This window comes from Astatotilapia calliptera, chromosome 8 (genome assembly GCF_964374335.1).
Source record: "Astatotilapia calliptera chromosome 8, fAstCal68.1, whole genome shotgun sequence".
Lineage (NCBI taxonomy): Eukaryota > Metazoa > Chordata > Actinopteri > Cichliformes > Cichlidae > Astatotilapia > Astatotilapia calliptera.
Window position 1 is genome coordinate 15,999,677 of NC_137429.1, and position 22,572 is coordinate 16,022,248.

The window sequence follows — 22,572 nt, forward strand, 5'->3', positions numbered from 1 at the left end:
CAGCTGAAGAAGTCACATGGATGAGTGACGAAACGTTTCTCCCACTGGAAACACGTCCAGATGAACAGAATCAACTTTTTGGGGTAAGTACTAACTAATCTGTACTACCTAGCTTAAAGTTAATACAATTTGTTTTGCTTTGATGAACTCAGCAGCAGACAGTCAGCATAATTTTACCACAGAAAATAGAAATACCGTTAAAGAAAAAAACACAAATAAGACAAAATAAGCTAAATGCAGATTAAATTACACGTCAGTGTCTCTTTGTCAGATGCTGTGTTACTGTGTAATCTCTTATGTTGCTATTCTGAGATCAACTACTGTCAATATTCACTTTAATTTTAACATTTCCTAGAGCAACCCCCCCCCCCCCCCCCCCAAAAAAAAACCTAGAAAAAAAGGGGGGAAAGTATATCATCTCTGTTTATCAATGCCATTTTCTCTTGTGTTGGCAAGTAATATTTAATAAAATCAATTTCTTGAAGTGCTTTAGTTTAAAAAAAAAAAACCCCCCATACACCACTATTCCTGTCTGGCCACTAATCTGCCATCTGGATGGAAAACCCACACCGCTCCTAACACCTCAGAAAACTGTTTTACTGCACAGTTTTCTAGTGCTTGATGTGTGATTTTGTTTTAGGGATATCTGGCCAAGAGAAGCCAAGTGGACTACATGAAATTACCAGGCTTTAAACTGATATTCACTCAGTGGTCGTAGTACGGGATTATCTTAAAGTATCTAAGTCTGAATAGTAGAGAGCTCTTTTTTAAAATCCTGTGATAATTTTACAAAAGCTGCAGGTGTTTTAACATTAACAGGCTAAACTCTAGTTTCTTTTTGAAAATCTTGGTAGCGCCTTTGTCATCTGAAGTGAGGGCAGAAACTGACAAAAACTGTATTATTCACTGAAAATTATTGAAGATCAGACACCTTTTTTGTCCTATTTCTTGTAATTACTGTTGAAGTTACAGTGACTAAACACTGCCCGATTAAACAATGAGCATTAAACATTGTACATTATGTACAAGAAAACTGTGAGTTTGATTTGTGCATTAATCTCTCATAGAATTAAAGATAAACACAGTCTCACCAAACTAATAAGGCTGCACAGTTGTCTGCCCGTATCTTTACTGAATATGCTCAATAATCACTCACAGTGCTATTTACTTCTCCAAAAACTATTAAGGAGATGAGATTAGAGGCGTGGGTCATAAAGGTCACTCTTTATGTAAATAAAGGTGTACAAAGTCTCGTGGTCTTCTAGTATTGCATGAGAGGTTGTTTGTCTGTATCACAAATGTTTTTACACAAGCTTACACTTACAACTAATCATGACAGAGGTGTGTAAAGCTAGAAGATACTGCAGAAATGTTTTAAACACCCATGTGACAAAAGTAAAATTGTATTTGTATGATACCTTTTTAAAATAAATATCACAAAGTGCTTCACTACAAAATTACAGAACCTAAAAAGAAGACTAAAAAGATTTGTTTTATGTCTACAAAATCAGCAATTATCTCTCTGGGAGAAGGCATCATGTAAAAATGATACGAGGCAGATACCAGCGTGTAATCCTGAACCGAAATAACAAAACACCTGCAGCAAAAGGCCACTTGGATGTGGTGAAACAAATATGGGAAAATGTTCGGTGAATAAATGACACAAAAGTTCGACTTCCTGGTAAAGATCTGTGATTACCGGGGGAAAAAAATGATAACCTCGTGCTTTGGTGCCGGTTTGCTACCTCAGGACGAGATGTTTTCTCTCACTGAGGGAGCAGTGAATTCAAGCTTCTATCAAGAAATTCACTTACAAATCTTAACCCAGTTTGAATTAGTCTTAAAAGTGTTAAATTTAGCTTGTCACGTAGTCACAATGCAGAAATATTAAGTTAGGTTGCAAAAATGTATCTATCCATTTTTTTACATCTATATAAGCTGTGATAGACAGAAAAAAGCTAGTTATTCCATCTCTGTTCGAATCCTCTCCCATCAGTCAAGAATAGAATGTACCATTAGACAAAAATCAAAAGGCTTCAAACGTCACTCTCCTAGGTCAAAATCCTCTGCTTAGACATTGCATTCTACATTGATTCTTAACCGTCTTTATCCTATTCACCTAATCTTCTTTAAAAGGACCTGTGAAAGTCTCCTGCCACTTGGATTCTTTGTTTAAGGCCTGAAAAGATCCCAGGGGAGCTTTAGGAGTCTAGGTTTTTCTCGAATCGCTTGACTTTCAATATTCTGACAGGTTAGTATGAATTTGTTTGTTCAACTGTGCTGAAAACATTATGCCCAGCTTTAATCCCAGAGAATTAGTGATAACTTTAAGAAATAGTAAAAAAAAAATATTGCCCAGCTTCCTAAAACAAATTCATGCAGTAGTTGTATAACTGTAGCTTATAGTTCTGCGTTAGTTTATAATTGCATGGTAATATTTTTTATTTATATTGGGAAAGTAACTTATTACAACAAAAAACAAAGTCATACACAAAGGATAGTAGTATAGTGGCCCAATATTCCCACTTTTGCTTTCAAAAATAATGCGGTGTCATGTTCTGGTGCACAAATTGCTGCTATCACTCATTTTCCTGTGCATTTGTGTGGACATATCAGCTGTTACCCACAGGGAGGCAGTGTTAAGTTCCTCTGAGAGCAGACACAGCCACCCAGACACACAAAGACATATTACTGAGTGGTTAAAAAAATGCTTTACATTTCAACAAAGGGAAGTTTAGCAGCTCATTCCTGGTTTAGTTCAGTGCTCCTCATAGAAGGAAGCTGTGGTGGTTTGCAGTTTCTGTAGTAGGGGTATTGTGTTCTAAATGTGGTAACCATTAAATCATTTTTAATAACAGTAATATGTACCCTGTGTCTCAGGACAGAGGCTGTGTTAAACCGTATCTCCGTTGTCAGACCTCATTCTATATTTATCAAAAAAGGATCTTGTTTCTTACTTGGGCATTTCTCAGGATCTTTTTGCATTCATTCGTCTTCCTGTCATCAGCACCCTTCCTCAAGACGCTCTGTCCATTTTGCCTTCTTCGTACGTCGCAAGTGAGCTTAGGGGCAAAGGGCAAGTGTGAGGGGGTTCGGTCTGGACTTGAAAGAAAGAACCTTTTTAGTTTCAATTGACATCCTGTTATTTTGTTACATACTTAATCTTTTTCGTAACAGAAACAGAACAATTCAGTGAATTATTTCCAAACATTGCTTAAGAATTTAGACTATAAAAGGAATACATTTATATATTTTTTGTATTGAAAGAGAGTTGAACATTTTAAGATTGAGACTAAAGGATGTGCATATGGCTGAAATATATATCTTAAGTTTATCAAGTTCTCCGCCTGTAGAAAGTCTTCAGGACAATCGTCCGTACATTTATAGCAGGATGATGGAGATTTAAGGTCACCCCTAATCGTCCTAATCTGTCAGTAGCTGTGTGGTCTCAGGTTCTAACTACTTTGCTTGTGTAGGATTATGTTTCCGAGTTCTCTGTTGGTCAATGAGCCCTGAGAACAGAATGTGACCTTGTTCCTGATGCGTGTTGGTTAAAATAAATAAATAAATAAATAAAAAAGCTAAAAAATACTCGTACATTATAGGTAAGGACTCTTTTTCTTTTTGGCTACAGTAGTCAACTCAAAAATAGTGTCTTGGTGAGATAAGAGTCCCCTCCTCAAAATAGACGAGATGTTGAAGGTGTTATGGATTTTAAGAGTTCATCTTTCAGATGATATCAAATACTGTACATACTCATTCATGCAGCTATGCTGGCCTGGAATACTAACCTGTTTAATTTATGGGTCCTACTATAAAACTCCAGAAGGATTTTGTTTACGAGACAGCAGTAAAACTCTGTTTAAACTGTTATGAAAATGAAAAGGAACTGCCATTTATAAAAGTATGCCTGTATAACTTACAAATTATGCTTCCTTAAATTGATAGTGGTCTTCACTTACATTGAAAAAGTGCCACTGTTTTAAACCCCCAAAATAATATTTTTTAAAGGGGACGTTACCGTTTTTTTCCCTCTTAGTTGTTGTTATAATGTGCTTAACAACACAAAAATCTGTGAATAAAATTTTTTACTGAATTCACGTTTGTTTAACCCAAATTTAAGTCGGGAATTATACAAGGATTGCAGTTAACATGACATGCTTTACTATTTTCTTCTTCTTCATTTTTATTGGTAAAACAGTAAATCTGAAAATTGCTGAATAACGACATTAATTATATTTTAGCAATAAAAATGTTATTTTGATTAATGAGTCGGCATATATGCAAGTGAGCCAGAAGCTCAGTGCTCATTACGAGGACAGAGAGAGAGAGAGGGGACATATGCATAGTATGAACATCTCAAGCGCAAAGCTCTGGCTGGTAGAACAGAAGCCCCGCCCACCTGCAGCTTAAACTTGTTTGCCTGGGGCAGCCAATCAGAAGCAATCTGGCTAAAAGGAAAGGAAGCTGAAGCAGCTTCTTTCAGAGAGTGGTCCAATTGAAACGCTGCACCGAGATTGAGTACAAGTTACATATGATTACTTTGAATTGTGAATCAGTAATAGTAGTTGTAGAAGTGCAGATCTGCAGCTCAGTTTTTTTTGAGTCACCACTAAAAACAGAATGAAGAGCTTGAAAAAGTATTGAAAGCTGTACGGTGGATTTTGGCTTGTATAAAATTAACATTAACTTGTTTTCTCCTCTATTGTATCAAGTTAAGAGGAAATGAAGTATTCTCCTATTAAACCAGTGTAGTTTAAAGCTTTGCATTCATGCTGTATATGATCTAACACAGAAAAGTGTGACAAGATTCTTACCCGAGGATAAACAGTGGATCGCACTTAAACCCATTCCATATCATTATCAAGTTAAATCTGCAAAACTAATGGGGTCATGTGCTGGGTACTCCTAAATGTCCCAGTAAAATTGGGCCATTTGGCTTCTAAAAATGCATCACCAGCCATGTACGTGACTCCAGTAAAATGAAAGCCACTTTTGATCAACAGGCTCACTTTCCTGTTAGCTCCCCTGTGGCTTATATAGTACAGCCTTAAGTGTGTGGAATGGTGCGAACAACCGGGAACTCTTTGGCCCAGTTTACCTCATAGATACTGATCACACTGCAGAGTCGAAGTGTGTCCCCACACTCCCATTTTTCATGTTTTTCTCCTGCCAAAAATTTGATTAACAAGCCCAAATCGAAGATCCGGTGTTCTGAAATGAAAAAGCAGCAAAGCTGTAGTGGTGCCATGCTCAGCAGCACAGTGTCACCTGCTCTATTTATATCCCAAGAGGAATTCCGGATTCAGAGACTCAGCTGCCACTTCTATTATTACTATTAGCTAATGCTGTAACAAGTATCCACCTAACACCCACGCTGTAGCTCTTTTATCAAGAGTCTTATTGCTCAGCACTAATTATGTCCATGCTGTCAATACCACACATGCCCCGTACTATTACATTTTAAGTTGTCCAAAGAACTTCAGGGTACACTATAGTAAGTTATATAAAAAAAAAAACTCATTGATATTACCCTGCCTTTCCAGTCAGTCATTGAAGGATTGTTATGACGTCTGTGAAAATGTTTGGTTCACTTCGTTATGTCTCCCAGATGCATGATATTTATCAGCATACAGTGTGCACTCCACAGAATGTCGTGTTAATGGCAGTAACCTTCTTTAGGAAGCATGTCGGTGTCTCCTGGCTCCATATCTTTAGGTGACAAACATCACCTTGTCCCTTTCCCTTTGCTTGTGGCGTGCAAGTCAGCAGAGACAGACCTAGTTGCATAAGATGGCCAGCTGCACCACCCCGGTGCTTAACACTACAGATCTGGGAACATGTATAGAGTTCACAAGTGGAGGAGGTCAGAGGCGGGGGCTTGATGGTTTAAGCCTAGCACATGGTGATCCCTCAGCCTGGCACATGGGCGTGGCGTGCGAGCGCCACAGTGGGAGTCTGAGGTGATGGGTGTCCTAGCTGTAGTAGTCCCTGCACACGCAGTCGTGGACAGAGGCGGAAGATGGAAGGGAGCAAAGGAGAAACCTTATCCTTCTGGGATATTGAGTTAAATGTCACTGCTCTGCCTGAGGGAGACACTGACAGGCCGACCCCTATCGCAACCCCGAAATCTCAGAGGTCACGATGAGAATATGACAGCTGAGGCTCAGTGAAGGACTTGCTGAAGCGGATATAAGACGCTGGCAGATCCGAGCAAATACAATGTCTTTGAATATGTCCAGAAGCAAAACAAAATGTAATATGACATGAAAATAATCCCTCTGTTAGTTAGTTTAACTTCATTGGTAAGACTTTCCTTCTTCTCATTGGATTTTTCTACATGTCTAAACATAAGTTCTCATATTTATCATCACACTTTAGAAAATAAATATTATTATCATTTTAATTATGTGCACTCTGGGCAGCATATAAGAAGTCCACGTGGCAGGTGGCCACCAGAAGCTGATGGGAAACATGGATTCCAATTTCACAGGTTGTCTGTGAAGCAGCAACAGAAGCTAATGTTGTCCAATAAAAGGGGTTAATGCTGAAGACAGTACATATGACCTTGTGATTATGTCATACACAAACAGGAAGTTTTACTGACATTTAATTATAAAATCTATATAACTGTATTATATTTATATAAAGGGATTTATATATAATCCCAGCTCCAGAAACTTGGGACACTGTGTGATCTGGAAATAAAAATAGAATCCAATAATTTGCAGATATCTTAAACGCACATTTAATTCACAGTAGAACATAGAAAACGTATGAAACTTTAAACTGAGACGGTTTATTATTGTCTCCTAAAAGTCGGGACGGGGGCAGCAAACTTACTGGAAAAGTTCACCAATATGCAAAACACTGTCTAAAAATGGTGGAATAATTTCAGAATAATGTTCATCAAAGTAAAATAGCCTTGAATGCTTGAATATTTTACCATCTACTGAACATAATATCACTGTGGAAGAAATGTCTGTGTGCAACAAAGATGGCAGAAGATGAAATTTGGATGCCCGTGATTTCCAGGCCTTTCCAGCTTATAATCAGCACTCAGTTCAAAACCTCTGATGGTATGAGGTGCATTGGTGTCTATGGAACGTGCAGCTAGCACATCTGGAAAGTCTATAACTGGTATCAGAGCAACATATGCTCCCATCTTATTTCGGGGAATGCCTTATGTATTTCAACAAGTCGATGATGAAAGACAGAAGACCCAGGACTGTTGAGCAGCTAAATTCCATTATCACAGCGTTCCCCAACCTTTTTTGCACCACGGACCAATTTATGTCCGAAAATATTGTCACGGACTGGCCTTTAAGGTGTCGTGGATAAATACAACAAAATAAAACCAGTACCAGTACCAAAAAAAGGAAGATTTCTTCAAAACACACAGCAAAACACCCAGAAAACCGAGTTAACGATAAAAACCCTGAAAACCATAAATTTCACACCCTAGCCTCAACTCTCACAGCCCGCTACCAAACGGCTTACGGACGGGTACCGCGGTTGGTTGCACTATCATCAAGAATGAGACAACACTTCTCTCCCAAAAGTCCAGCAACTTCTCTCCTCAGCTCCCAGATGTTTGCAGACTGTTGTTAAAGTGGCTGGGACGCTACGCAGTGCTAAACATGGCTGTGTCCCAACTTTTTTGAGATGTGTTGAGCTAATATTTTTCATGAAATAATACATCGTCTCAGTTTAAACATTTGAAATCTTTTCTATGTTTTAGTGCGAATGAAATGTGGGTTTATAAGATTTGCAAATGATTGGATTCTGTTTTATTTAAATGTAAATCAGCGAGGATGTTTTGTGTGTTTTGTAACTGAGGTAGCAAAATGCACGCACAAATACAGGAGTCAATTTGTGTCTTTGCATAGCGATAAAGAAATCATATGCAGAACTCATGAACATCTTTTAAAATATCAAACAAAACAAAAATCTTTTGGTTATTTTTGTTTACTCTAAAGCAGTTCTGCAGTAGCTGTTAAACATGTTGAGCAATGATTACTGCTGCTCGCACTCCAGCACCTGTCATTTTATTGATTATGAATAGCAGCACAGATTCCTGTCCACAGAGGACTCCACACCGCCCCGCAGTGTCTTTACTGCTGTTATAACAAACAGTAAATCAATAGATCCGTGCTCAGCATCATAACACTCAGATTTATGGAAAAGGTTTTCATTATATAAAGACGTAGTGACGTGCTGTTTTCAGAGGCAGGCAAACAAATAATGAAAGAAATATATACACATCCTCATTTAACCTGCAGATTTATGGCTTAAAAATGTATGAGCTGATCTCCCACAACCATGAGGTGGGAAAAAGGAACATATTAGCTGTAATAAACTTGATGCTCTGCTTCCACCACAAGAGGCCATTGTGACTCACTGAATAACAGTTGTGGTGGGATCATCAGCCACACATCTACTTAAGCTGTGCCGTATCAACCTGCTGCCAACCATTGCTCATAAAAAAAGAGAAAATAAAACTCGATCCTCCTGTATCTGCAGCCGGGGCTTCTCCTCTGTGGTGGGATAGTATGACACACTGGCCGTCCTCTTGGCATTCAGCGCCCATTCCTCTACTACACGCTCACTTTCTTCATTCCACTATCGTTCCCATGTCTTACTCAACCAGGTCGATCATCAGGCTTGGTGTCTGTGTTATTTCACATGCTTGTGCACATGTTGGTGGCAGCAGATGATGCAGCTCTGGTGTACGGAGCTCACCCGGTGGAACTGTGAAGCGTAAATGCGCCAACTTGTCGGACTTTTATTCTGTTGGTAGAAATGCAAGCTAATTTTTGTACTAAATTATTTGTCTACCATCTCCCTTCTTCAATGTCTCAGCCTGTGTGTCTCTGGCTCGTCCACCTTCCTCAGCAAAAACCAGTTGAGCCGTCACTCAATGTGCACCCCCCCCCCCGCACCCCTCTGGATGATCTGCTGTCTCGCTCTCTCACCTTCTCCCTTCGTCTTATTCCACTGACCATGCATGTTCCAAAAACAGATCTCATTTTCATCCATGGTACAAATCGCCTCCACCCTCACCCCCACTCCCCCGCAAGCCCCTGCACCGTCTCTCTCTCTCTCTTGCACTGCCTCCTTTCCAGATCCAAGCCTTTTCCCGAGTTTCTGTCCAAGTCCACCATCTCACCTCCCCGTTGCTCCACCCCGAGCTCCACCCTCACACCCCTTACCATGAGCACACACGCTGGAATTTGGAGGCGTGTAATAACTGGGTCCCGACCAATCACCGGCCTTGTAGTCATATAAATCCCTGAACATACATGCACTTATTCGCTCTTTCTGTCAGTCCAGCACTCCTGAATTGGAGGGTGCCACACGTCTAGGTGAGGGTGGTGGAACAAGGGTGAAAACAGCAGAGAACAACAAAGAAGTCAAAGAGCGGGGCTAGACACGGTTAGTCGGCCAATCCCTTGTCTATCCAGAGAAGATGGAGAACGCACACGCGAAGACCTCGGTAGAATGCCTGGCCTACTTCTCGGTGAACGAGAACACTGGTCTCACTCCTGACCAGTTCAAGAAGAACCTGGACAAATATGGCTTCAATGGTGAGAGTTCGGGCATCGGGGATGGGTGGGAAGCCTACTGAAGGAAGAAAACCCCACGTAGTAACTGTCAATGAAACATCTCAGTGTTTGCATTCAGAATATTCCACAAAGCATCACAGCTTTTGCTAAGATAAGTTCTGGAAGTCTTCCTTAGTCAACACCAGTGGAGTTTCTTGCCTTGCTTGTAGTTAGCAGGGCTGGGTTAAAGCTTTTTTAGAGTGCAGTCGCAGCAGCTGATAAAAATGCAGAGACATTGAGAAGCAGAGACTTTGAGAGCTTTGAAGAGCTATTTAAAGATAGCCAGAGAAGATGACTGGAGAGCGAGAGAGACAGGTGACGGCTCAGGAAGCTTCCTGGGTGATATATGGTGTGGGCAATAGCAAGAGGTGTGGATAATTTTAGGCCGGATCAAATGGGGAGGTCCTCAGACGGCTTACGACTAAGTGATCGGGAATATGATTGCTAATCAATAACTACAAGGAAGGCAAATTCCATGGCAAGAGTTGCTTAATAATGTATTACAGTTATTTTAGCAGTCATGTTCCTGCACTCACTGTGACGTTGCTTTACAACACTTAGTAAGCAGTCATTACATTTTTATTAATTGAATTTTTGTGAAAACAGTCGAGCTTTCACAGAGGTTTTGCAGGCTTTGACTGGAAATCAAAGTAGGCTGGGTCCTCCTGAAATAATTAAGCAACACAATGTGTTTTTAATTAAGCCACTGAGTTGTAGAGCTTAAGTTATTAAGTGTGAAGCACACAGAGGATTTTGAAAAGGTGGATGTTTTTATAAACTAGAGGGCGCATTTATTGTATAATTCCATCATAGTGTTATGCTGATAATGTTTAATAACGATCGTGAGACACTTTAACTGACTGTCTTTTCGCCCCGCTCTCCTTCTGTCTCCACCTCCTTCACTTTGGTGTGCAACTCCAGAGCTGCCCGCTGAGGAGGGTAAGTGTTCCTTCAACACATTTACTGCATGTTTAAATGTGAACAAGAGCTTCCAGACACCTGATATCACCCAGAGAGAATGACTGGCGTGACTTCACTGAAGTCACGCTCATCCTCAAAAGGTCTTCAGTCAAAACAAGCAGGCAGCATTTTGATTGTGTAATTTAATCACCATAAGATAATTGCATCACACTTGCCACTGAAGATTGTTGGTCAATCACAAATCCAAACCATAGTGTGCAAACTTGTACCACACAAATACACTCTAATGCATGCTTAATGAGGTGATTATTATCCACTGATTGTGTCCTTGTCCTGCAGGTAAGAGCATCTGGGAGCTGGTCGTTGAGCAGTTTGAGGACTTGCTTGTCAGGATCCTGCTTCTGGCCGCTTGCATCTCCTTTGTAAGTAAACAAGCTATTCCTGTCATTTACATTTTAAGCTTAAGTGACAGGAGGAGTATTTGTAGTAGACATAATAGCAGCAGCAACAAATGAAGCAAGGCACTGACACTTGTGGACAGGTTCCAAGTTTAATAGCACTACTAACAAGAATACACTCTTCAGGTTTAAGATAACATCCAGCTAATCATTTCACATGTTTAGATGTAATCTCCGGCCCCTCACACATTCTTAAGAGTCAACTTAAAAGGTGATTGCATTTAGTTTAGTCCATCACACAAACCAGTCCACTAAAGCAAGCATGCTGCAGTTACTTGCACTACTTTATGACCACTTTGTCAAGACAGCTTCCCATCCCCTCCGCCCCTCTATGTATTTTTGAGGACGACAACTTGAGAAGAGGGAGACCAATTGCGAAGTCTACTAGGAGGTGTATTAATTGCTATGGCCAGTTTCACCCTTTCGGGCAGCTGTCACGATGGCCTTAGAAGGCGAATATTGAGGAGCCAGTGAGAGATGGGGGGCTCGAGGAAGTATAGGGGGGCAGAGGGGTAAGGGTTTATTTTAAGAAAGCCCCAAGCTGAGGAGAGAAACTGAATCCTTCGGGAAAGGTCAGGCCTGAAGAAGGAACGAAGGGCCTCCTTAGAAAGACACTTTTAAGTCAGAAGGAGTGAAGAGCTATTAGGACACTGAGATTAATCTGAAATCATTTTTACACAGCTATTATCAAAATAAAAGCGTTAGTACAGGAAAAGAAAAGACCAAAATATGACTAAATGTAAATGATGAAAAGGTCTAAAAAATGTCTGTGTAGGTATATGTTTAAAATTATTGTGCTTTTCTTTCTTTTTTTTAAAATTGTTTACATGTTTTTTTTTAATCATGTAACTGATATAGATAAAAACACTGAATTCATACAAATATAAAAAGTCCCATAAGTACCTACCCCCCCTTCATGGCAATCTCTACAACCGCTAACACATTTGTACAAGCTTATATACTTGTTAGAGGTTTTTAGTTCAGCTTACAAGAAAAATTAATGAAAAGCATTTTGTTGTTAAGAGATATCGGCCCGCTGGTTCTCAGGAGCAGGATAGCCCATTGTCACTGTTGTCTCCACCGCACTAACCATGCTCTCACCACAGGTGCTGGCCTGGTTCGAGGAAGGTGAGGAGACCGTTACTGCCTTCGTGGAGCCCTTCGTCATCCTTCTTATCCTCATCGCTAACGCTGTTGTTGGCGTGTGGCAGGTCAGTAATGAGGCCCAGGTCGTTGAGCAATAAGCTGTATCCATTACACTGATGACAGAAAGTACACAGGTTCCAGTTACTGCCCGAGTTGGTTTCTCAATTCGCATTTTCAAGCTCTTAAATCTGAAATGTACATCAGCGCTCACTTGATCTTATGTGCAAGTATGAAAACATTTATATAATATTATTACTGTATGACTTTTTTAAATATTTAACACGTTATATCTGGCGTTGTTTGGACTTCAGACATTTAGTCATGCTCTTCTTCATACATGCCAATAAGTGTGTGGCACTGCTGTCAGGCATCACTCAGAGAGGGAACATTGCTGTCATCATGTTCATGCCAAGTGTTGAAATCAGCTGCTTCCCTTCCCTTCTGTTTTCCGCATCTAAAGAACTGACATTAGCAACCCGCTAATCAAAGATCATCCCAGATTACATTTCCCTAAATGAGTTTATTTTCTTGCACTACTTTCCATACTGATTTAAAAAAAAAAAATCTCTAAAAAGAAAACCCACCATAAAAATTCTACTGAAACCTAATATGGACCAGACCACATCAGATAACAGATGTGACCTACTCATGTGACATCAGTAACGGGTGTAATTGCTGTGGGTAATGACTCAAAGCCTCTTAGAGGACATGCCCAGTGCCAGACCAAGGACAAAATTAGTATAGTTTACATTCAAACGAGGATGAACAGGTATGTGGACATCCGTGTGGTGTCTCTGTATCCTCTGATACAAAGATTATACTTTTATTTGTCTGCAGTTTTTAAGCAGATCCCGTTTTCTTCTTTCAACTCTTAATGAGAGTTTGTGTCTGTGTTTGCCGCAGGAGCGTAATGCTGAAAGTGCCATCGAGGCTCTCAAGGAGTACGAGCCCGAGATGGGCAAAGTTTACCGCTCTGACAGAAAGAGTGTGCAGAGGATCAAGGCCAGGGAAATCGTCCCTGGAGACATTGTGGAAGTGTCTGGTAAGAGATGTCGAGCTTCCACATGGGGAGTCTGTGTTAATTATTTTTTTAAATGGTCTGTCGGGGGGCTCTGTATATATTTTCAACCGGGGAATACTCACAACCTGTTGTATCAAATACTCTTCGATGTCTAATTACAGTGAAGCTGTGAAGATGCTTTCACTGAGTTCCTTGCATTTCTATTCAGGGAGTGAAAGGCAGACACAAGTTTAGGATAGATGTGCCCGAGGAAGGCTGATGTCAGAGCCTTGTGTCTTTTTAAGGCGGCGTGAATGAGGCACGACAGAGTAACACCGCAGCGAAAACATGCTGACTGTAGGAAAACAAAATTATGAGTATAAATACCCCCACGAGCACCTGCCGCACCGCCTCTTCCCTCGCTGCCGTTGACACTCCTGTTAATTTGTCAGTGCACACCTGTTGCCACTCTAGCTGGTGGCCCTGCCCCCCTCACCATGTGTGCTTCACTCTGATTGGTCAGAGCATGTGTCATTTAGAGCTCTGCACTATTATGAAATCCGTGGATTAAGTATAGAAATTTAGCAAGTTGTCTGAGCATTTGGTGCCTATTTTAGGAGCTATTCATAGTATTAGCGGTGGTAGTATTATATTTCACTTTGATTGAATTCAGTTTTAATAAATGAGTGACATGAATTGAACTATTTGGCACTATTGCAGTCATTTGGATGTTATGGAGGTGCCAACATAATTAAGTAGGAAACGTTTTTCACACACAGTCCCCATGGTTGTTTTTAACTTCTTTCTAATGTCAGTAAGAAAGTTATTTATGTGTTCTCTAACAGTTCACTAAATGTTAATGATAACTTCTCTTCTTTGCACAGTTGGTGACAAAGTCCCCGCTGACATCAGGATTGTTTCTATTAAGTCCACCACCCTGCGTGTTGACCAGTCCATCCTTACTGGTAAGCTTTTAAGAAAATCAGCCACTACATCCTTTTCTGTCCTTTCTCCGTTGGCAGTTTTGAGTTAATTCTCTGATTTCACTCTCAGGCGAGTCTGTCAGTGTGATCAAGCACACTGACCCTGTTCCTGACCTCAGAGCTGTCAACCAGGACAAGAAGAACATGCTTTTCTCTGTCAGTATATCCTGTTACTATGATAATTATTTCTCTCACCTGTCCTTTCATTTCCTTAGCCTTACCAGGTTTCTCTTCCCCGTTTTTTTTCTCTGTAGGGTACCAACATTGCTGCCGGCAAGGCCGTTGGTGTGGCTGTCGCCACTGGAGTCTCCACTGAGATTGGCAAGATCCGTGACCAGATGGCTGCCACCGAGCAGGAGAAGACTCCTCTGCAGGCCAAGCTGGACGAGTTTGGCGAGCAGCTGTCCAAGGTCATCTCCCTGATCTGCGTTGCTGTCTGGGCCATCAACATCGGCCACTTCAATGACCCCGTCCACGGAGGCTCATGGATCCGTGGTGCTGTCTACTACTTCAAGATCGCTGTTGCTCTGGCTGTCGCTGCCATCCCTGAGGGTGAGGACAGGAAACACAGTGAAAGAACAACATGTTTCCACTCCGCTGCTTGTTTGTCACACTCAGTTTTTCACTAATGTCCCTCAGGTCTGCCCGCTGTCATTACCACCTGTCTGGCCCTTGGTACTCGCCGTATGGCCAAGAAGAATGCCATTGTCAGAAGCCTGCCCTCTGTGGAGACCCTGGGCTGCACCTCCGTCATTTGCTCCGACAAAACTGGCACCCTCACCACCAACCAGATGTGTGTGACCAAGGTGGGTTTTTAACCAATGAAGAAAAGTGTACTTTAGACAGCTTTCATGAACTCTCCTTCATGTGCAAAAACTGTCTTTGTTTCCTCCCCTGCAGATGTTTATTGTCAAGACTGTTGATGGGGACCACGTTGACCTCGATGCCTTTGATATCTCTGGCTCCAAGTATACCCCAGAGGGCGAGGTGTAAGTTGGCTTTTATTGCCATGTATCGTTGTTCGGTGTAGCCAATCAAATTCAGACAATCCAACTCTAATTTGTTTGCAATTTCCTCCTATCAGTACCCAGGGTGGTGCCAAGGTCAACTGCAGCTCACATGACGGTCTTGTTGAGCTGGCTACCATCTGCGCCCTGTGCAACGACTCCTCTCTGGACTACAACGAGGTAAAATCGGAAAGCCACACTTTTTATTTGCCACAATTCGACTTTACTACCTGCAGAGAAAGAAATTCTCTCCTTCATTTCTTGTTTTCTGTAGTCCAAGAAGATCTATGAGAAGGTCGGTGAGGCTACTGAGACCGCCCTGTGCTGCCTGGTTGAGAAGATGAACGTGTTCAACTCAAACGTGAAGAACCTGTCCAGAATTGAGAGAGCCAACGCATGCTGCTCAGTAAGTCAGCTCGTTTCATTTGTGGAGCAATGAAGGCGATTTACGTTTGCTGATGAAAACCATTGTAGTGAGCTGAAGTTACGCTTGAGAGTTTTTATTGCTTTATAGTAAAAACATATATATCGATCAATAGGTGATCAAGCAGCTCATGAAGAAGAACTTCACTCTGGAGTTCTCCCGTGACAGGAAGTCCATGTCTGTTTACTGCACTCCTGGTAAAGGTGATGGTGGTCCCAAGATGTTTGTTAAGGTCAGTTCACTCTTACCTGTTGTCATAGTGTTTGGGATAAAAGATGGACTAGGGTTCTGAAAACTGCAATCTTTCTAATGGCCAGCAGGGGGTGACTCATCTGATCCAGCTGTGTAAAGGTCTATGAGAAAGCACATCATCCATCACCATTAATCGCTTTTCTCATGACGTTATGGTCTCAAACCTTTAGTTTCTGATTTTATTGTATGCAACATAGCAATCATCTAATTATCTTATGAGCATTCAGTGTCCCCGGGTTTGTTAGTAGATTCACTCCCTGCTTGTGATGTCTGTTTTTACAACAAAGCTAAGCTGGCCTGTCAACACGCAACATACAACTAAAGATGATAAACGTAATAAAATTCTGGATTTAAAGTCACTCATATCTTTCATAAGTCATTTTTGTTCTACTACAAGTTGCACTGTTAAAATGATTTAGTTGAAATGTAGTAGCTTAAAGCTGACATCTTCAGCTTTTTGGTGTAGAAGTTCCTAAAAAATTAATTCTGTTGGTATTTGCATTTTTCCTTTAAAAAAAAAAATTGTAGCAGATGGAATAAATATTAAAGAACAGGCCGAAATTGTTTGTCTCTGTGCCGCCTTTACAATCTTCCTGCTTCATGCCTAGGGTGCTCCTGAGGGTGTGATTGACAGGTGCGCCTATGTGCGTGTCGGCACCACCCGTGTGCCTCTGACCAACGCCATCAAGGAGAAGATTCTGGCTGTCATCAGGGACTGGGGTACTGGCCGTGACACCCTGCGTTGCCTGGCCCTGGCCACTCGTGACACCCCACTGAAGCTGGAGGAGATGAACCTTGAGGACTCCACCAAGTTTGCCGATTATGAGGTTAGACATCCTGACTGAACTGAAACCTGGAGATACAGCCATGACAACATGTAAAAACTTGGATTGATTTGTTTCCTTCTCCCCTAAGATGGACCTGACCTTCGTTGGCTGTGTGGGTATGCTGGATCCCCCTCGTAAGGAGGTCACTGGCTCAATTGAGCTGTGCAGAGATGCTGGAATCCGTGTCATTATGATCACTGGTTAGTGTCATGGAGAGCTTTTTTATTATACCATTCTTATCATCAGAAAATCGGATCTTTCTGTTCTGCTAATACACAATCATACAAAGTTGTTTTTATTCTCCGGAAACTGTCCTTTTTACAAGGTTTCCACTCATTTTCTCCTTCTCCATGTGTCAGGTGACAACAAGGGAACTGCTATCGCTATCTGCCGTCGCATTGGCATCTTCGGCGAGGACGAGGATGTCTCCGGCAGGGCCTACACCGGACGTGAGTTTGATGATCTGCCTCTCCACGAGCAGTCCGAGGCTGTGCGCAGGGCTTGCTGCTTTGCCCGTGTGGAGCCGTCCCACAAGTCCAAGATCGTTGAGTTCCTCCAGGGTTATGATGACATCACTGCCATGGTAAGAGCCCAGCAGTGCAGGATGCAAACTAAACCTGTTACCGACACAGAGGTTGTGTTAAAGTGTTGTCTGGTGGTTTGGTTTGTCTAATGCATACTTCATCTCCTCCAACCGCAGACTGGTGATGGTGTGAACGATGCCCCTGCCCTGAAGAAGGCCGAGATCGGCATCGCCATGGGCTCTGGCACTGCCGTTGCCAAGTCTGCCTCTGAGATGGTCCTGGCTGACGACAACTTCTCTTCCATTGTGGCTGCTGTTGAGGAGGGCAGAGCTATCTACAACAACATGAAGCAGTTCATCCGCTACCTCATCTCCTCCAACGTCGGTGAGGTCGTCTGGTGAGTGACCTGTTTGACACACACTCTGTACAGCTACACATCTTTCTTTTTGTCTCTGGCTTAACTTCAGCTGTCCCATTACCCTCCCTCAGTATCTTCCTTACCGCTGCTCTGGGTCTGCCCGAAGCTCTGATCCCCGTCCAGCTGCTCTGGGTCAACTTGGTGACTGATGGTCTGCCCGCCACTGCTCTGGGCTTCAACCCACCTGATCTGGACATCATGGGCAAACCCCCACGCTCCCCCAAAGAGCCTCTGATCTCTGGCTGGCTGTTCTTCAGATACATGGCTATTGGTGGTAAGTGGAACTGTGTGAGTTTGGATGGATTTTGATTGAAAGTAGGTACAACAGTTGTCTACACTGACACAATCCACCTACACTAACAGGATATGTCGGTGCTGCCACTGTTGCTGGCGCTGCCTGGTGGTTCATCTATGACCCCACTGGCCCCGGGGTCACCTACTATCAGCTGGTGAGTGTTTTTCTCTGTTTCCTGTTGCTTTCCACTAAACACAGATGTAGACATTTACTGATCTTCCTATCCGTGCAGTCACACTTCATGCAGTGCCACGATGAGAACGAGGACTTTGAAGGCCTGGAATGTGAAATCTTTGAGGCTGCTCCTCCCATGACCATGGCCCTGTCTGTACTGGTCACCATTGAGATGTGCAATGCTCTTAACAGGTACTTCTTTGAATGTGATAGAGGAGGATGTAGCTTGTAAAAAAAAAAAGGTTTCTTCATGCAACAGATATATTCTGCTCTCACATCTCTTCTTCTTCTTCCTCTTCAAGCTTGTCTGAGAATCAGTCTCTGGTGCGCATGCCCCCATGGAGCAACTTCTGGCTGCTCTCTGCCATGACCCTGTCCATGTCCCTGCACTTCATGATCATCTATGTTGATCCTCTCCCTGTGAGTCAGAAGTTCAGTTTGAAAATCTTTTTTGTTTTAGAAGCTCTAGTTTATGTGGATTTCCTCCGTGGGGTTCAGCTTCATCTGACTTCCATTCTTTTCCTCTCAAGATGATCTTCAAGTTGACCCATCTGTCAGTGGAGCAGTGGCTGGTGGTCCTGAAACTTTCCTTCCCCGTCATTGCCATTGATGAGGTGCTGAAGTTCTTCGCCCGCAACTATGTTGAAGGTAAGCAGCACTTTTATAAATCCACAAGAACAAAAATAAACAGAGATCTGTCCCAGTTCCTAAGATAACAGATAATAGTTTTACTTAATCATTCATGCATTACTACCATCATCTTTTCAGACTATTTATTAATATTTTAACTTATTAAAATTAACCTAGCCTTTATCTAATTTCATTTTAATTCAATCAGGTTTGATTCTGTGTTTTTAATCTGCCTGTTTTCACTTCTCTCCATTCATCATTAACTCACGTAACCCGTTTGTTTTTGTCCATTTCCAGCTTAAATTCAGCCAACCCATCACCATTAACCTGTAACTAAACCAAGGTATTCCAAGGCTCACACTGCAGTGTGTAGCGCTGTGTAGAGACTGTTTGTCTGTTTGTGTATTTGTTGTTATTTCAATGTGTTCAAGCTGTTATCAGACTCACTGTGACCTCCGGGGTCTCCTCACTACTCATTCATTGAAAATCAAATTGAAAAACATTGGGTATCATGACTTCTGTATGGGGAGACCCTCGAGTGTGTTGATCTGAGGTTTCTGTTTATTGGTTTTTGTTTTTTTCTTCGTGAGATCACCGTGAGCAGGTGAGTAGATCACTTTGTATCTCACCAAGGTTACCTTTTATAATCATTATATAAACATTAAACAAATGTTTTTTCTTAGCACTTTATGATATAGCTGTAAGCAGATAAAAGGTCTGTGTGAGTATTAATTGTTCCCTTTGTCAACAGATTTTACTCTTAATCTCTTTTACTGTTAGCATTATGTGTAGTTTTTTCCTCTAGAGCTGCAATAAACTCCAAAATAATTTATTACATGTTTATATGAAGCTTATAAATAATAACAGTGACTTTTTCATAAAGTAAGCCCCACATTTAAAATGCTCTCCCTTGTAAATAAAGGCTTAAATTGTCTTAAACTTCTTAAACTAGCTTATATTTCTGAAAGAAAGTCATACTGTGAAACTGTTCTTTGTTCTCCTTATGAAGACAAATCGGGGATGTAGCTTTTTTTATGTTTAAACCCTCAAACTCTGGAACCTACCTTCAAATATGAAGTCTAACAATAATTTCAAGCAGTTCTTAAAATGCACCTTTTTAATGAGACATTTAGCTAATGTTTCCACTAAATAATAGATCGCTATACAGCCTACGAGTGAGCTCAGCCACATTTAGTGGTCTGGTAAATAAAGAGCATGTGCATTTTGTCTTTGTCAGTATCATGTTGGCCTCCTACTTCTGTCGTGTCAAAGTTTGTTTGTTTTCATATTTCTGTTTATATTCAACAGGATTTTGTGCAGAATTTAATTTTATGTATTGCTTATGGATAAAGTGCTTAAGAAATTTAAGAAAACACAACTATTTTACAAATCTGTAAAGTTTTTACATTTCTTTGGGGGGTTTAACCAAGTTCATGTTCTAATTTGAGCCAACACACCAGACCTGACTGAGAAGTCAAAAGCTAAGTGAGGGTAACTGTGGTTCAGGGGATTGGGAAGCGCTTCTGTAACCGGAAGATCGCCAGTTCGATCCCTGGGCTCTCTGTCCTGGTTGTTGTGTCCTTGGGCAAGACACTTTACCCTACCGGTGTTGGCTAGAGGGGCCGATGGCGCGATATGGCAGCCTCGCTTCTGTCAGCCTGTCCCAGGGCAGCTGTGGCTACAACCGTAGCTGCCTCCACCAGTGTGTGAATGTGAGAGTGAATGAATAGTGGCATTGTAAAGCGCTTTGGGTGCCTTGAAAAGCGTTATATAAATCCAATCCATTATTATTAAACACTGAAGCTAATTTTCTGTTCAGCAATGTAAAAAAATAACTGTACTGGCAAAAAAGTAAGTAAAGTCCTCAGTAAGTAACTGGCATTTGAAGTAATAATGTGCTTTATTATTTTGTAAAACAGTAAATTTATAAATACAGGAATGACAATATTTCTTTTTTAGCATCAAAAATATCATTTTGATTAAAGGGCTTGTGTATAAAGGCTGATTAACCAGACCAGAAATATTAAAAAATATTTTAGTAAACTAACAAAACTGTTAATTTAGGGCAGCTGACCACCCTTACCTTGGTGGTCTTATAAATTTTTAAGCACTGTGTATTTGTGTGTCTGTGTGTGTGTGTGCGCGCGCGCAGGTGTCTGTTTATATGTATGTATTTCTGATGCATTGCTTGTATTTTGTAGTTTTAATATGTTTTTATGCTTGTGACGTCCTTTGATCCTCTGCATGCCATATTGAGCTGTACACAAACTGAATTTTGTGAAGCCCTGTCACTTTAAGTTTGAGAGACGCTATCAAAGTGTCATTCTTCTTATCACACGAGAAATCATGTAGTTTTCCTTTGTTTACCAAATCACGTGTCTCTGGTCTCTGCAGCAGGTACAGAAGTTAAATAGAGATGTAGAAGAAGAGGATCTTCAGGGCTGAAGAGAAAGAAGCGGAGGAGAGAGAAAGATCACAGCCAAAGAGGGGAGCCATAAAGAAGAAAAAGACTGAAAAAAGAAAACCTTATGGAAAAAAAACAAACAATAAAATTTGTTTAAAATCTGCAATAAAAATAGTCTCTGTATAAGGAAGGAGATTGAATTAAAATGAGGGGAAGTATCCTGATTAACCAGATAAAGCAGTAATATTTATGATTTTATTCTAAGAAGTAAAGTATGTATTAAAGGTGATTATTTTTTTTGTTAACCTTGGATATTCTCAGCTGTTGTGTTTTTGCGTCCTCTGTCCATTTTCATATGACTGACTTTCCAGCTCATTACTTTGATTCTAGTCTTCGTTGCTCGTGTCTTGTGCAGCCTCCCTGCTTTAGCTGGGCTCTGTACAGTGTGGTGTAGGGTTGTTTAAAATGACTTCATATGGGCAGAAAAACCACTTGCTTTCAGCCGCCAGCGCTCTCTATGACCATGCGGTCAGCGGACTCAGTTGGAGGTCTCGTGACATAAAATGGGCATGTCTACTCAGTCACAACACTTTTGGTCTTATATATTGTTTACTTGATAAGCTGCAATAAAGTGATGATTAAAAACTTGTGAATTTATTGTGGAGCATGTTGTTATTGGGAGTACATTTAGATGACCTCCTCTGGAAATGCCACGAGGATGAGTGATTACAGTGTTCAACATCCATACATATTAAATGTGAGTCAAACCATTTTAATTTTATAGCAACTATTTTGGTTTTTTTTAGCCCATGACGGGTTTTTTTTGTTTTTCGCTTCTGCTGTTTAAGCGTGGCTCAGCGACAGTCATCAGTCTTTGGTTTGCACGGCGAATTCCAGAAACCCCCGGATCCATTAGATGAGGGTCCTGAACGGTATGTCAACGTCCTTCATCTGCTTTTCATAGTCTTCATCAAACAGCTTTGATTGCTCAGCTGTGAAATGGTTTTTCCAGTCACCCACTTCACCTGCATATGAAAAGGAAGACAATTTTGTTAAGTTGGAAAATTTATGCTAACGCCTCTATCAATGTTTTTGTTTTTTTTGTTTTTTTGCACAAATGAATAACTGACTGGTGCTTAAAAAATGTTTTCCAAAACAGTCATATGTAATGCCCACACAGTGTCTCATTTACCGCTAATACATTTATTAAATTATAACATGTAACATACAACATGCGTGTAAACACTGTTCACATTTTGTATCACTGTGGATTTTAAATCAAAAACTGCAAAGTGCAGAATTCCAGCTTGAACTGCTCCGGATGTTTTTCAGCCATTTTTATATGTAGTCATTAGATGATTGATTGACAAGCAGTTTCTTGAGGCCATGAAATTTCAGAACTTATCAAACAATCCTTTTATTTAAAATCATGTACGTTTGTTAAACTCATTTTAAGCCTGTGAAAATGTGAGGTTATCTGTATGACTAGCTGTAATGTTTAGCC

At 41.1% G+C, this 22,572-nt stretch overlaps 2 protein-coding genes across 4 annotated transcripts in view; one reads left to right on the plus strand and one right to left on the minus strand.

The window, feature by feature from the left end:
* Positions 1 to 21,721, plus strand: atp2a1l (ATPase sarcoplasmic/endoplasmic reticulum Ca2+ transporting 1, like). Of its 3 annotated transcripts, XM_080305110.1 has the most exons (25): positions 1 to 83; positions 2,137 to 2,251; positions 9,329 to 9,587; positions 10,527 to 10,544; positions 10,866 to 10,948; positions 12,091 to 12,195; positions 13,034 to 13,172; positions 14,015 to 14,095; positions 14,184 to 14,269; positions 14,368 to 14,665; positions 14,753 to 14,919; positions 15,014 to 15,102; positions 15,198 to 15,300; positions 15,395 to 15,526; positions 15,660 to 15,776; positions 16,405 to 16,623; positions 16,712 to 16,823; positions 16,983 to 17,206; positions 17,324 to 17,544; positions 17,637 to 17,839; positions 17,929 to 18,014; positions 18,093 to 18,226; positions 18,337 to 18,454; positions 18,565 to 18,682; positions 21,059 to 21,721. In XM_080305110.1, exons 3-25 carry the CDS (start codon positions 9,470 to 9,472, stop codon positions 21,076 to 21,078), a joined length of 2,991 nt encoding a protein of 996 aa, XP_080161236.1. In that variant the 5' UTR covers positions 1 to 83; positions 2,137 to 2,251; positions 9,329 to 9,469; the 3' UTR covers positions 21,079 to 21,721. The 3 variants fall into 3 exon arrangements, with proteins under 3 accessions (XP_080161236.1, XP_026018747.2, XP_026018746.2); XM_026162962.2 differs by lacking the exons at positions 1 to 83; positions 2,137 to 2,251 and adding an exon at positions 18,962 to 19,007 and having other exon boundaries at positions 9,129 to 9,587; XM_026162961.2 differs by lacking the exons at positions 1 to 83; positions 2,137 to 2,251 and having other exon boundaries at positions 9,129 to 9,587.
* LOC113019335 (sulfotransferase 1C1-like) overlaps positions 21,701 to 22,572 on the minus strand; it is a 10,298-nt gene continuing 9,426 nt past the window's right edge. The window contains exon 7 of the mRNA XM_026162965.2: positions 21,701 to 22,093. Within this exon, the coding sequence (XP_026018750.2) occupies positions 21,981 to 22,093 (113 nt within the window). The 3' untranslated portion in view covers positions 21,701 to 21,980. The remainder of the gene's footprint in view (positions 22,094 to 22,572) is intronic.

Coding starts and splice junctions, on each gene's coding strand:
- atp2a1l (XM_080305110.1), top strand. CDS start 9,470: ATGGAGAACGCACACGCGAAGACCTCGGTAGAATGCCTGGCCTACTTC. Junction 14,270..14,367: donor AGAAGAACATGCTTTTCTCT/GTCAGTATATCC, acceptor TTTTCTCTGTAG/GGTACCAACATTGCTGCCGG. Junction 16,824..16,982: donor CCGTGTCATTATGATCACTG/GTTAGTGTCATG, acceptor TCCATGTGTCAG/GTGACAACAAGGGAACTGCT.